The sequence below is a fragment of the Dermochelys coriacea genome, chromosome 22, assembly GCF_009764565.3.
Source record: "Dermochelys coriacea isolate rDerCor1 chromosome 22, rDerCor1.pri.v4, whole genome shotgun sequence".
NCBI classification, from domain to species: domain Eukaryota; kingdom Metazoa; phylum Chordata; order Testudines; family Dermochelyidae; genus Dermochelys; species Dermochelys coriacea.
In genome coordinates this window covers 298972-314285 of record NC_050089.1, presented here as the reverse complement: position 1 = coordinate 314285, position 15314 = coordinate 298972, and the positions used below count along the sequence as shown (strand labels likewise).

At 44.9% G+C, this 15314-nt stretch overlaps 1 protein-coding gene across 4 annotated transcripts in view; it reads right to left on the bottom strand.

Moving 5' to 3' along the window:
- The window catches only part of FEZ1 (fasciculation and elongation protein zeta 1), a 194723-nt gene that overhangs the window by 61357 nt on the left and 118052 nt on the right, over nt 1-15314 (bottom strand). For all 4 annotated transcript variants that reach the window (XM_038380981.2, XM_038380976.2, XM_043500980.1 and 1 more), the window contains one exon: nt 8179-8347. In XM_038380981.2, the coding sequence (XP_038236909.1) occupies nt 8179-8347 (169 nt within the window). The remainder of the gene's footprint in view (nt 1-8178; nt 8348-15314) is intronic.

The following is a 15314-nucleotide window of genomic DNA, read 5'->3' as shown; positions in this document are numbered from 1 at the left end:
GAAGCTACACTTCTACCACCCAGCTGAGGGCCCTCACCACAGTGCCATTGTGAAAGGGAGCTGTTGGCCCCTTACTGAAACTTAGCGGGGATGTTGGTTGACCCTCTCTCAGGTCCTAAAGAAAAGGGAAGGACCAATCAGAAATCCCCAGGGCCAATAGGGAGAGGCCAGTGTTCCAGGTCAGCCCAATAGACAGGGCAGGCCGGCCAATGAGGGAGTCAGGAGCCTGGGGGGCCCGTCCTCCATGACAGCAGCAGCTGCCTAAACCAGAGTAGGGCAGAGCTAAAGGGAGAGCAGCAACAGCATGGAGACAGAGGATGTAGAGCTGAGCTGGAACCAAGGGGGTCAGACCTGGGCTGGAAGCAGAGCAGCAGCACTGAGCCAGAGGAGAGGGAGCAGGAGCAGGAGCCGGAGCAGGAGCCGGAGCCGGAGCCGGAGCCGGAGCAGGAGCCGGAGCAATGCAGACCAGCCACTCCAACAGTAAGCCAAGGCTGAGCTGCAGGACCAGAGGCTGGATGGTGACACTGGCCATGCCTCAAGTAACACTACAGCAGAATGTGGTGAGCAGTTAGGGAGCGCAAGGGGGGACAGTGGGCAGAGGGCCCAGTGCAGGGAGATGTCGCCAGATAAGAGGGCCTTGAAAGTCCGACTCGGAGGAGGGACATGAGCCGTTCAGGGGGGCTGATATGGGGAGAAGGGTCCTGCCCTCTAGACTCTAGGCTTAGGGCATGTGGACAGGGTAGGGGTAGTCCTACCCCTGGTATCACCACAGCACAGCCAAGGTGTGGGAGGGAAAATCTGGGACGTGTGAGGAGCAGCCTGAATTTTTCTTATATCCCAGAGACAGCTGTTCATGGTGTCCCCAGGCCCACACAGCAGGGTTACTTGTTTCCTTTAACCGTTCCCATTTTTTCCTTCTTTTTTACAACTGTTTAATAAATTGTATTTGGTCTGAACTATATATAATGATCAGTGGGTCAGGGAAGCATCTGGTGCAGAGAGCGTACACAGAGTAGGGACACCCTAGCCCCTGTCCTAAGTAGCAAGCCTGGGGGTTAAGACCCCCAGGAATCCTGGGCCCAACCTTGTTGGGATTACGAGGACTCTGCCACACAGGAGAGTGGAAGGGGAGTCCTTGAGGTCAGGCAGGCCTCTAGGGAAAGGAAGTTGGAGCGAGGACTCAGATCCTCTCGCTAGCCGATTCCACCAGGGTAGTGCATAAGCCAGGAAAGTTCCCCACAATAGCAGGACTGACCCCCGCTTATAATTGTATGTGCTGGGCTGAGTTTCTCTCAATCTCTCATGTTGAAGCAATAATTACATATTCATTGGGAGAGAGAAAGAAAGTGAGAGATTAACTCGATATTCTGGTTGTTAGGGCACTCATGGGAGATGTGAGAGAATCAGGTTCATATCCCTGGTCTATTAAATGTTCAATTATTTACACAAAGTGAAACAGTTCCAGCAGGAGAGATTGAGGCACTATACCTATAGAATATGTGGTTAGGGTCCTAGTGGTTAGGGTCCTTTACTAGTGAAAGGGAGATCTAGGTTCAGTTTCTTGCTTTAGAACAGGGGGTTTCAATCTGACTCCTGCATAAGTACCCTACCTGTTGGGTATCACACACACAGGGCCCCAAGTAATCCTGACAAGTTTACTTCAATCTCAGAGGTAGCTAGAAAGGAAAGTGGAATTTACCTCACGTTCTGAGGAAAGACTTATTTAATGCAGAGCAATAATCACGTATATGGATGGCGTTCAGGTCTCCAGAGCCTGAGTATATTTCAATACATTTTTATTTCCAGTCAGTTTTTAAGAATATCGCTTAAATATGATAACATGCTGCGTAGGACAGGATGTAATATGCAGCAACACATATCAGGAACACTTCACACTGCTATCTGCACGGGCTTCATCTCAAAGACCATGTCCAATTAAAGTTCTCAGTCCTGATTTTCAAAGCCCTGAATGGAATTGGCCTTACTTGTCTGAAAGACACACTCTCTCTCCCTGCATGATTGCAACCCTCCCTAACAGCTACATTGCAGTGCAATAATAAACCTGTGACCATTTGTGGAGGCTTGTGGCTGTGGCAGACAGAATTTTCACCACAGCTGGACCAAGGAACTCACTCTGCACTCTGACTAACTGGAAGATCAGGCATCTCCGCACCACTCACCTCCTCACTGGGGCCGCAAGGCTCACCGTGAACATTTGTGTCTATGTTTCTCAGGAGAGCTCCTTCCTGCTTAGATAGAAAAGCTTCCTTTGCTTGCTTGCTTTTTCTGAATGCTGCCCCAGAGGGGCGTTTTCTTCTTTCACTCATGGCTGCTGTTCTGGGCCAGCTGTAGTGGCTCTCAACACTCAACTGAAGGGGACAAATAAGCAGGCTGATAGCAGGGCCTGAGCGAAGGTATCAGCGTCTTAAGGGCCTAACTGGCTCCTACGACTTCAGTTGACTGCCTGTTGTCCTCAAGTGGGTCCAGGGAAGCAGCAGGAAACAGGAAGCTCCCGGAGAAGCTGGGGTTAATCAGTCCAGGCTCCTGGGGGTGCTAGCGAGGGACATAAGAGGCTCCTGCTCCTTTCTCTCCCTGCAGCTCCGGCTGCTTTCTGTTATTCCCGCTCATCTTTTCTCCTGCCTGCCTGTTCTGTCTCTTGTGCCCTCCCTCCTCCAGCACAGCTCTCCCCCCTCTCTGTGCATCCCGAGCAGGGAGGATCCAGATGCGCCAGCAGCAGACACCATTGTCTACACTCTGGGTCCTAGGGGCGCCCCCGCCCCTGCACAGTCTGGCACCTGAGGCAGCTGCCTCACTTCTCCTCATGGCAGGGCCAGCCCCGCCTTAATAGGACATATCTCAGATAGTACCTACTTCTTTGTGGTAAAGCTCAGAGTATGATGACATGTTTACATGAGAGAACATCTATACTTGGAGGGGATTGTCCCGATTTTGGTGATTTTTGATGGAGAAATGTAAAAGCAGATTTTTTTCTGGTAAAATGGCAGAAGTATTTTGTTATGATGATGTAAAGACAACTGTATTGTGCTTTTAATGCAACAGTATTGCATAATCTGTCAATTAACGAGAATGATGTGGTTTAGTTAGTATGGCTGGTTAAATGTTTTCCACTGAAACTTTGTTTAGTGGAAAATTAGGTTTCTGATAAGATGAAATGTTTTTGTGAAAAGTGTTTCTTTTCCTAAAACTTTTGTGATTTTTCTTGAGAGAGCTAAAAACCCCCAAACTACAAATATTTGGCCAAAAACCAAATATTTTTCAGTCTTCAGCAGTTTTGGGCCAAAACTTTTTGGTCTTCAGCCAAACTTTTTCAGGTTTGCAGCGAAAAGTTGAAATTTTACAGAGATGAAAAAACCCAGTTTCTGACCAGTTTTACTGGTTAGCTAATTTCTCAGTTTTTGGAGTCAATAACTCAATAAAGATGCATATTGTCAGTTGGCAGACCAGTCTGCTAGTTTTTGGTTGTCCTATGACAGGACTGGTAGTACAGGCGGGTGTGCAGAGGGGTTGCCTGAGTGTCTTTTTCCATGCGGTGCCACTCAGCTGTATTTTTTCTTCCTGGACTCTGATTGGCCAGCTGTTTTTACTTTGCTAGTTGGCTAGCCACCTTCTCTTTCTTCTTTTTTTTTAAACTCCGCTGATTGGCTGGCTGTAGGGTTCTGTTGTTATTGTTGTTTTTGCTCAGCCACTCGGGACTGTAGGGGGCACTAAACCCATTTTCTGCCCTGGCCAGCAAAATGGCTCTGGCTGCTCCTGTCCTACGAACAATGCTTTATTGTCTAATTTTTTAATAAAAAATAAAATCCTGACTCTGACTTCCAGGCTTTCTAACATTTGTGTGGATTTTATAATTTGTTATCATTTCAAAATAAAATGATATCAAATATTGAGACAAAATACGACATCAGCCATAAAGAAATTCATCATACTATATCAATGTCTTTTCAGGGGAAAAGTTTTATATAACATCTTGAAGGAGCTTCTTCACTTTCCAACCAAACTCTTTCTCTCTCTCTGTTGATATACCTATCTATAGATATAGCTATCAATAAAAAGGTGTTACCACCTCCTTACACTCAACATTAGCCCTCTTAATCCTCCTTTCCACTGGAAGTTGATGTTAGCTTGTTATTCAGCATCATATTGTAGTCCTTCTAAGATTCATGGGTTTCCAAGATAGTTCACATCTTGTAAGTTTGACTTAGATTCTTTATTCCTAGGTTTTTTCCACCAAATGCATCCGATGAAGTGAGTTGTAGCTCACGAAAGCTTATGATCTAATAAATTTGTTAGTCTCTAAGGTGCCACAAGTACTCCTTTTCTTTTTGTGAATACAGACTAACACGGCTGCTACTCTGAAACCTGTGATTATGCAAGGCACTGAATTTAGCCGTATAGAGTGGAAATCTGTCAACTTCATGAAAAAGGTTTTTTCCACCAAATGCATCCGATGAAGTGAGCTGTAGCTCACAAAAGCTTATGCTCTAATAAATTTGTTAGTCTCTAAGGTGCCACAAGTACTCCTTTTCTTTTTGTGAATACAGACTAACACGGCTGCTACTCTGAAACCTGTGATTATTCCTAGATGTATGACATTGCATTTTGTGATACTGAATGAGGAATCATGGCTTTAATATGTGTTTTCAGTTGTCACCATTTGAAATGTTAATTAATTGCTGAATGAATGTAAATCCCTAATAACACTGGTGTTTCACCTCTGGAACATTTTAACTAATATTTAGACAACATAGGCAGTTTTTCTAGATTACCTACTATATTGAGCATTCATTTTGTTAGTTTATTTGGTTATTTTTTGTATTTGAGGGCCTCAAAGTGTTTTACAGTCATCAATGAAGTCTTACAGTTCCCCTTATGATCTCTTTTTAGAGATGAGTAAAATGAGTCCCCAAGAAGCATCTTCTTTTTTTTTCTTTTTTTATGAGAGTTCAGAGAGGACTTTTGTTGATGCTCTTTTATTTCCTTTTTACTATAGTGATCTATCACCTCTCGAAGAATCATAGAATATCAGGGTTGGATGGGACCTCAGGAGGTCATCTAGTCCAACCACCTGCTCAAAGCAGGACCAATCCATGAATCAACCCAGACAGGGCTTTGTCAAGACTGACCTTAAAAACCTCTAAGGATGGAGATTCCGCCACCTCCCTAGGTGACCCATTCCAGTGCTTCATCACTCACCGTGTGAAAAAGTTTTTCCTAATATCCAACCTAAAGCTCCCCCCCTGCAACTTGAGACCATTATTCCTTGTTCTGTCATCTGCCACCACTGAGCACAGTCTAGATCCATCCTCTTTGGAACCCCGCTTCAGATAGTTGAAGGTTGCTATCAAATCCCCCCGTCATTCTTCTTTTACACAGACTAAATAATCCCAGTTCCCTCAGCTTCTCCTTATAAGTCATGTACTACATCCCCCTAATCATTTTTGTTGCCCTCCGCTGGATTCTTTCCAATTTTTCCACATCCTTCTTGTAGCGTGGGGCCCAAAACTGGAAACAGTACTCCAGATGAGGCCTCACCAATGCCAAATAGAGGGGAATGATCACGTCCCTCAGCCTGCTGCTAATGCTCCTACTTATACAGCCCTAAATGCTGTTAGCCTTCTTGGCAACAAGGGCACACTGTTGACTCATATCCAGCTTCTCGTCCATTGTAATCCCTAGGTCCTTTCCTGCAGAACTGCTGCCTAGCCACTCAGTCCCTAGTCTGTAGCAGTGCATGGGATTCTTCCGTCCTAAGGACTCTACACTTGTCCTTGTTGAACCTCATCAGATTTCTTTTGGCCCAATGCTCTAATTTGTCTAGGTCCCTCTGTATCCTATCTACCACTCCTCCCAGTTTAGCGTCATCTAAAAACTTACTGAGGGTGCAGTCGACGCCATCCTCCAGATCATTAATGAAGATATTGAACAAAACCGGCTCCAGGACCCTTGAGTCACTCTGCTTGATTCTGGCTGCCAACTAGACATGGAGCCATTGAACGCTACCCTTTGAGCCCCATGATCTACCTAGCTTTCTATCCACCTTATAGTCCATTCATCCAGCCCATATTTTTTTAACTTGCTGGCAAGAATACCGTGGGAGACCATATCAAAAGCTTTGCTAAAGTCAAGATATAATCACGTCCACCGCTTTCCCCATATCCACAGAGCCAGCTATCTCATCACAGAAGGCAATCAAGTTGGTCAGGCATGACCTGCCCTTGGTGAATCCATGTTGACTGTTCCTGATCACTTTCCTGTCCTCTAATTGCTTCAAAATTGATTCCTTGAGGACCTGCTCCATGATTTTTCCAGGGACTGAGGTGAGGCTGACTGGCTTGTAGTTCCCCGAATCCTCCTTCTTCCCTTTTTTAAAGAGTATTATCCTTAAATAATTACACTACATTAGTCTTTTTCCAGTCATCCGGGACCTCCCCTGATTGCCATGAGTTTTCAAAGATAATGGGCCAATGGCTCTGCAATCAAATCTGCCAGCTCCTTTAGCACCCTCAGATGCAGTGCATCCGGCCCCATGGTCTTGTGCTTGTCCATCTCTGAATAGTCCTGAACCACTTCTTACTCCACAGAGGGCTGGTCACCTCCTCCCCATACTGTGCTGCCCAGTGCAGTAGTCGGGAGCTGACCTTGTTTGTGAAGACAGAGGCAAAAAAATCATTGAGTACATTAGCTTTTTCCACATCCTCTGTCACTAGGTTGCCTCCCCCATTCAGTAAGGGGCCCACACTTTCTCTGACCTTCTTCTTGTTGCTAACATACCTGTAGAAATTCCTCTTGTTACTCTTAACATCCCTTGCTAGCTGCAACTCCAATTGTGATTTGGCCTTCCTGATTTCACTCCTGCATGCCTGTGCAATATTTTTATACTCCTCCCTGGTCATTTGTCCAGACTTCCACTTCTTGTAAGCTTCTTTTTTGTGTTTAAGAACAGCAAGGATTTCACTGTTAAGCCAAGCTGGTTGCCTGCCATATTTACTCTTCTTTCTACACATCGAGATGATTTGTTCCTGCAACCTCCATAAGGATTCTTTAAAATACAGCCAGCTCTCCTGGACTCCTTTCCCCCTCATGTTATTCTCCCAGGGGATCCTGCCCATCAGTTCCCTGAGGGAGTCAAAGTCTGCTTTTCTGAAGTCCAGGGTCTGTATTCTGCTGCTCTCGTTTCTTTCTTTTGTCAGGATCCTGAACTTGACCATCTCATGGTCACTGCCTCCCATGTTCCCATCCACTTTTGCTTTCCCTACTAATTCTTCCCTGTTTGTGAGCATCAGGTCAAGAAGAGCTCTGCCCCTAGTCAGTTCTTCCTGCACTTGCACCAGGAAATTGTCCCGTACACTTTCCAAAAACTTCCTGGATTGTCCATGCACTGCTGTATTGCTTCCCCAGCAGATATTGGGGTGATTGAAGTCTCCCATGAGAACCAGGGCCTGTGATCTAGTAACTTCTGTTAGTTGCCTGAAGAAATCCTAGACCACCTCATCCCCCTGGTCTGATGGTCTATAGCAGACTCCCACCACAACATCACCCTTGTTGCTCACACTTCTAAATTTAATCCAGAGACTCTAAGGTTTTGCTGCAGTTTCATACTGGAGCACTGAGCAGTCATACTGCTCTCTTACATACAATGCAACTCCCCCACCTTTTCTGCCCTGCCTGTCCTTCCTGAACAGTTTATATCTATCCATGACAGTACTCTAGTCATGTGAGTTATCCCACCAAATTTCTGTTATTCCAATCACATCATATTTTCTTGACTGTGCTAGGACTTCCAGTTCTCCCTGCTTGTTTCCCAGGCTTCTTGCATTTGTGTATAGGCACTTGAGATAATTTGCTGATCATCCTGCTTTCTCAGTATGAGGCAGGAGCCCTCCCCTCTTATGCTTTCCTGCTTGTGCTTCTCCTGGTATCCCAGTAACCAAACTCTATCCTAGCAGATCTATCTAGCACACTAGACAATAGAATTATAGGGAGAGGTCCATGCAATATGGATGAAAGAAAGATTTATTGAAACAAAACTTAAAATACCTGGTATTATAATAACACCAACTGCGAGAACTAAATAGTATCCTAGTGAAAACATGAACAATATCAACTTTCCTAAGCCCCAAACTGAAGTCTCCCTCTGCCCTTCCCACATGTCCTCACCTTCATAGGACCAATTGTTGTTAAAGGTTTGTGTCAAAATCTGCATCTCCTGCAACAGGATTGAATCAGCCTGAGAGGAAGTTTCTCCTCCATCATCTTCCTCCAAGATCTCTTCTTCCTCTTCAGGATCTGGGGAATTCTGCATCATCTCCTCAATTTCTTCAATTACCTGATAAGATAATATGAATGCCAGTCACTGAATTGTATTCTAATGACCAACAGCTGGATTCAGCACTAACAGATCATTGCTGATACTATGTAAATACCATGCTTTCAGAACAACAGCCGGAGAGCTTCTGCATATAGTACTATAAAGGGTATTAACTGCATTTTTAACTTTAGATAATGCTGTGTAAGCAATTATCAGCAATATTTGTGAACATACAAGTATGTTATGCAAGCAGACCAGAGTATACTTCAGAATATGGAAATGCAACCCAAGAGAAGCCAATCATAAGAAACATAAACCAAAACTGTCAAACTTTCAGAAGTGCTCAGCACCCAGCAGTCCCAAGGGAGTCACTGGGAATTAAGAGAGCTCAGCACCTTTGGTACCAGGCCACTTACTTAGATGTCTAAATATGAGTTTAGGTGATAGAACTTAAAACACCTAAATTTGAACATTTTGACCTAAAAATATAGCAGATAAAATATAATGTGGAAATTAACAAGGCAAATTAAAATTATTTAAGTATTTCGGAAGCAGAAAGCCTGTGAGAGAACTAGTGACTCTTTTGGACTATAAGGAAGTTGGAGCAACTAAAGCACATAATCAAATTGCTGACAAGCTGAATGATTTTTGAATCAGTCTTCATCAGAGGATGATGGGGAAATACCTGACTTGGAGACTGAGTTTTCCGAAGAAGAGGTGATGAATCAAACCGATACTCTAAAGAGGCCCCAGGGCAGGTTCCTACAGCCAAATGGTCTGCAGCAACTTAAGACTGAAGGCACTGGGCTGATAGCAAAATATGCAATCTTTCATTAAAAACAGAAGTCTGTTTGAGAATGGGAGAGTAGCAACTGTGGTGCCAGGATATTAAAAAATACACTAGAGGTAAGCCTGGGATTACAGAGCAGTGAGCCTTACTTCATTAAAACTGGCTAAAACCACAATTAAAGATAGAACTATAAACACAAAAAAGCTCATGACATTGCAAGATCAACCCCTGCCTTCACTAGCAGTGATGCCAGCCTCGATTACCCCCATCCACTTTCCTGCAAGCATGCGTGTTCTGTGTCCTAGGTTTCCTTTACAAATGGGAAAAGTTCCCAGACAAACTCCTACAAAGCCACTAGTTTGTCCCCCTTCAAGTCTCCCCTCAAAATTCATCTCTTCCATAATACCTACTGTAAACAGCAACCAGATAATGGCTGGGCAGGTGGAGAGCTGTGATCACTGCTGCTGACCAGCTGAGAGTGTGCACATCCCACTGTATATACTACCTTGTCACCCCCATCCCATCTCTGCCAGTTTGTCTCAACAATCACTAAAAGAAAAAGAGTACTTGTGGCACCTTAGAGACTAACAAATTTATTTGAGCATAAGCTTTCATGAGCTACAACTCACTTCATCAAGTGAAGTGAAGTGCTCAAATAAATTTGTTAGTCTCTAAGGTGCCACAAGTACTCCTTTTCTTTTTGCGAATACAGACTAACACGGCTGCTACTCTGAAACTCAACAATCACTGTATCTTATCTTTTGGACTGTAAGTTCTTTGGGGCAAGGATTGTCATTGTATGTTTGTACAGCACCTAGCACAAACCTTTAGGTTCTGTAATCAATATCAATATTTACTACTAATACTAAGAATAATAATTGGCCAAGCTTGCAAAAGCCTTACACTCAGCTCAATAGCATTTCTGTCTGTCTGTAATGTGATCATTTTTATATGCTGCATCCAATCAATTCTAAAATTTCAGAGAATGTTCTAGGCACTGACGGCCAGAATTATGTGGAAAATCAGAAAACAGAAAGGGGAAAAATGAGGGACACGTGAACTGTAAACTCTACCACCTATCATGATTAATAGACAAAAGTCCTAGTCTTGTACACTATAGATAGGAAATGGGCAGACTTCTATGTGGATAGTCGGCCTGGATTTTAAAGAAAACCTAATACGGATGGAATGGGTTCAGAACCAAATCAAGACACCCCCCTCCAGAGGGGAGAGAAGCCACTTCCAAGAAGCCCCAGGGTAGGTGGGGAAAAGCAGTGTTCCATCTGTGGCCAGCTGGGTCACTTTGCCTGAGATTGCCCACTCCATACAGTGAGGCCCAGTGCAGTGCTGGACCTCGACCTCACAGAGTTAGCTATGTAACTGACTCTTTGGAGAGGGGGAGTCACATAACCAGTCTGCTGATAGCATATAACGTTCATGCTGAACCATTCACACCTCAAACCACTGCCTTCATGTCATGCTGCTCTCTCATGGGTGCAAATCCATCAGATCACCAGTGGGCCCAGGTGGTAGTTAATAGGGAGACAGTCACTGCATGGAGAGATAGTGGGACTGTTAAGAATAATTATACTCCATGTCTTGAAACCTTATCCAATGTTCCCACGGTGTGAAATATGGGTTAATATTTCCTGATGTGAAAGTCTTCACTCTGCCTTCAGCTCAGATTTCTATACAGACCCAAGAAGGGTCGGGGTGCTGGGTATCGAGTATTGTCAGATATTCCACATTCTTTGTTTTTGGAAAATGATATTTTGGCTTTGAAAGCAGAAGGGGTAAAAGAGGGTCAGTCTCCGTTAGCTCCAGACCTGTAAGGGACTGTGTTAGCCAAAATGCAAATGGTGGAGAAGGGGGATACTTCCGCCCTCGCCAGTATCCAGGTGGAATCAAGTTACCTTCCCTTGTATGCAGACAAATACCTGAGGGAAGAGGGGGAGGGGAGTGAGACTGCCTCCTGCTCCAGGGAAGGGACAAGACCTACTGACAGCCACACCAGCCACTGCTCTGGTGGCCCAGGCAGTGGTCCCCAGGGAGCTGGCCAGAACAGCCACAGACATGGACAGCTGGCCCTGGGTGGCCAGTCAGAGCAGCCAAGGTCCATGGCCGGCCGGAGCAATTGCAGTCCGTGGCCCTGGGAAGTGGTCCCCGGCCAGCCAGCCAGATAAGCTGTGGTCCGCAGCCCCAGGCAGCGGTCCCTGGCCAGCTGGCCAGATCAGCCACAGTCCCTCCCAGCACCCCCGCAAGATTTAATCACAGGTATTTTCAATATAAGACATGGACAGGCCACAGGCCATGAATTTTTATTGCCCATGACCTGTCCATGACTTACTAAAAATACCTGTGACTAAATCCTAGCCTTATTTATGTATGATTGTGTTCTACTCCATGGGGGAGAACTACCAGACCCCCTCCAGGAACTACCAACAGTGGGTGGTGATTAAGGCAAATCAGCCAGCTTGTAAACCCACCCTCTCCCCCAGAGGTACCTCATCCTGGGGAGGGTCACATTTACAAACTGGACTCTGCAGAGATGAACAGACAAAGAAAGGACTTTTGGATAAATAGCCTGAGTTTAAACTGGTTCTGGGCCTTCTTTCTGATCCAGCAAATGGACCGGACCATTTGTCCAAGAGGGGACTCCAATCCCTGCGGAAGGGTTGGAAGGATTTGAACTACTAAGGCCCCATAAGAATGATGGGTGATTTCTGGTAAGCTGTTAGCATGCATTTAGAAACTTTCATTGTTTTCATTACATTTTCTCTGTAATCCTTTCACCTTAAGAATAAAATGTGCTTGCTTAGAAAGAGCTGTGTGGTAATTTATAACTGTGGGCCATTACACTGTTCATAGCCTATTTAGGCAGTCTGGCTTGCTGGGAATATCACAGTGTAGGCAGATAACCGTGCAGCCTGGAAAACTCTTGGGCAGGAACAAGAGCAACATGAGTCTCTGCCCAAGAGAGGCGACAGCCGCGGAACCAGGAACCTAGAGCAGGTGCCCTCGAGGGACCATAGAGGGAAATATAGATGCAGTAACTCTGAACTGTGACATCAAAGTCTCTAATGACTTCTTTCTAGTCAAAGCCCAGAATCAGCTCTCCATCCTCATCCTCCTTGACCTGTCAGCCATCTGCGACACAGTTGAACATACTCTTTTTCTTGAAAACTTGTCCTCCATTGGCTTCCATGACTGTTCTCTCCTGGTTCTCCTCCTACCTCTATAATTGCTTCTTTGGTGTGTCCTTTGGAGACTCCTCCTCATCTGCCCTCCAACTTTTTGAGGGAGTTGCAAACGGCTCTGTCCTTGGTCACCTTCTCTTCTCCCTCTACACCTTGTCTCTGGGTAATCCACAGATACAAATTCAACTATCACCTCTATGCTGACAACTCACAGATCTACCTCTCTACTCCACACCTGTCTCCTTCTATTCAAGTTAAAATCTCAGTGTGTCTCTGTGATATCTCCTTATGGATGTCTACACACCAGGTCAAGCTAAACATGGCTAAAACAAAACTCTTAATCTACCCTCCAGCCCCTCCCTGCTACCTCCTTTCTCAATCACTGTGAATATCTCCACCGTCCTGTCTTCACTCAGCCCTGTAATCTGTGTGTCACCTTCCACTTGGACCTCATATCCAGGTTATGTCTAAATCTTGCTGATTCTCTCTAGAAAACATCACTAAAGTACGGCCTTTCCTATCCATTCACACAACTAAAACTTTCATCCAGGTTCTCAACATCTTGATTCTCAGTTTGTCAACATCTTTCTCTCTGGCCTTGACAAATGTAATCAGGGATGGCCTTAGATGTTTTGTCACCAACAATGGCAAACGTTTTTGGTTCTTTCCCCTGAGCAGACAGGTAGAGCAAAAACAAACAAACCAGCAGACCAGACCAGCTGATTTATGTGGTGCCCCACAACCCAGGTGCTGATTTGGTGTCTCTGCAAGTTGGTGCGCAGGGCAACTGCCCTGATTACCAGCCTCCAAGACCAGCCATTTAACAGTGAAAGTAATTAACCATTGGAACAACTTAGTGTCATGCTGGATTTTCTATCACTGACAATTTTTGAATCAAGATTGGATCTTTTTCTAAAACTATGTTCTGGGAATTATTTTGGGCAACTTCCCTAGCCTGTGTTATCCAGGCGGTCAGACTAGATAATGATCCCTTCTGGCCTTAGAATCTGTGAGTGAAATCTTTTCCCACTCACCTCCATCAAGAATGCTGCTGCAAAAATCATTTTCCTATCCTGTTGCTTTGACAATGTTAACCCTATCTTTGAACCCCTCCACTGGCTCCCCCTTCTGTCTCGTTTGCATCAAACATGAGCAGCTTCTCTTCACTTTCAAGGCCCTTTCTGGCCTATCCCCATCCACCTATCATCTCTCATTTACTATCAAGCTGTCAATGCTCCCCTTTGATCAGCCCACAGTGCAACCTCCAGCCTCCATTGCTCACTTGTTACCTTGTAAAATAAACACTTCTATGCTTCCCCCCTATTGCCCCACGCGCCTGAGAGGCACTCCCCATAAATACCCACAGTTACCTCATCTTCTTCCTTCAAAACCCTCCTCAAAACTCTCCTTTGCCATGAGGCCAACAAAAACTTGACAACAGTTAGGCTGCTAGTGCTCTGAGATCACTGTCCATCATGCTGACTAATGCTTTTCCCTTGTACTGCCTCATTAGTCTGTACCCACCTGTTGTCGCTTGTCTTATACTCAGATTGTAAGCCCTTATTTAAGTGGAACCCTTACTGGGAAAGAAAGAGAATGAATGGGACTGACCTTATATTCCAGTGGTTAGGGCCTATATCTGGAAGGTGGGAGACCCCAGGTCCTGTCCCCCTGCTCTAGTCACTCTTTCATTATTTATCCACAATGGAACAGCTTCGACAGGAGAGACTGAGGGAGCCCCATATCAGAATATCCCATAGCTCAGTGTTTAGAGCACTCTTCTGAAGGTGGGTAATGTTCATAGATTCATAGATACTAAGGTCAGAAGGGACCATTCTGATCATCTAGTCCGACCTCCTGCACAGCGCAGGCCACAGAATCTCACCCACCCACTCCTATGAAAAACCTCACCTATGTCTGAGCTATTGAAGTCCTTAAATCATGGTTCAAAGACTTCAAGGAGCAGAGAAGCCTCCCTCAAGTGACCCATGCCCCATGCTACAGAGGAAGGCGAAAAACCTCCAGGGCCTCTCCAATCTTCAATCCAGTTTTAAGATTCTACTTGATAAGTTTATGGAGGAGATGGTATGATGGGATAATGGGATTTTGGTAAGTAATTGATCTTTAACTATTCAGGGTAAATAGGCCAAATCCCCTGAGATGGGATATTAGATGGATGGGATCTGAGTTACCCAGGAAAGAATTTTCTGTAGTATCTGGCTGGTGAATCTTGCCCATATGCTCAGGGTTTAGCTGATTGCCATATTCGGGGTCGGGAAGGAATTTTCCTCCAGGGAAGTTTGGAGAGGCCCTGGAGGTTTTTTGCCTTCCTCTATAGCATGGGGCATGGTTGACTTGAGAGAGGCTTCTCTGCTCCTTGAAGTCTTTAAACCATGATTTAAGGACTTCAATAGCTCAGACATGGGTGAGGTTTTTCATAGGAGTGGGTGGGTAAGATTCTGTGGCCTGCACTGTGCAGGAGGTCGGACTAGATGATCAGAATGGTCCCTTCTGACCTTAGTATCTATGTATCTATGAATCTGCCCTGGAGGAAAATTCCTTCCCGACCCCAAATATAGCGATCAGCTAAACCCTGAGCAAATGGGCAAGATTCAACAGCCAGATACTACAGAAAATTCTTTCCTGGGTAACTCAGATCCCATCCATCTAATATCCCATCTCAGGGGATTAGTCCTATTTACCCTGAATACTTAAAGATCAATTACTTACCAAAATCACATTATCCCATCATACCATCTCCTCCATAAACTTATCAAGTAGAATCTTAAAACCAGATAGATCTTTTGCCCCCACTGCTTCCCTTGGAAGGCTATTCCAAAACTTCACTCCTCTGATGGTTAGAAACCTTCATCTAATTTCAAGTCTAAACTTCCTGGTGGCCAGTTTATACCCATTTGTTCTTGTGTCCACATTGGTGCTGAGCTTAAATAATTCCTCTCCCTCTCCTGTATTTATCCCTCTGATATATTTATAGAGA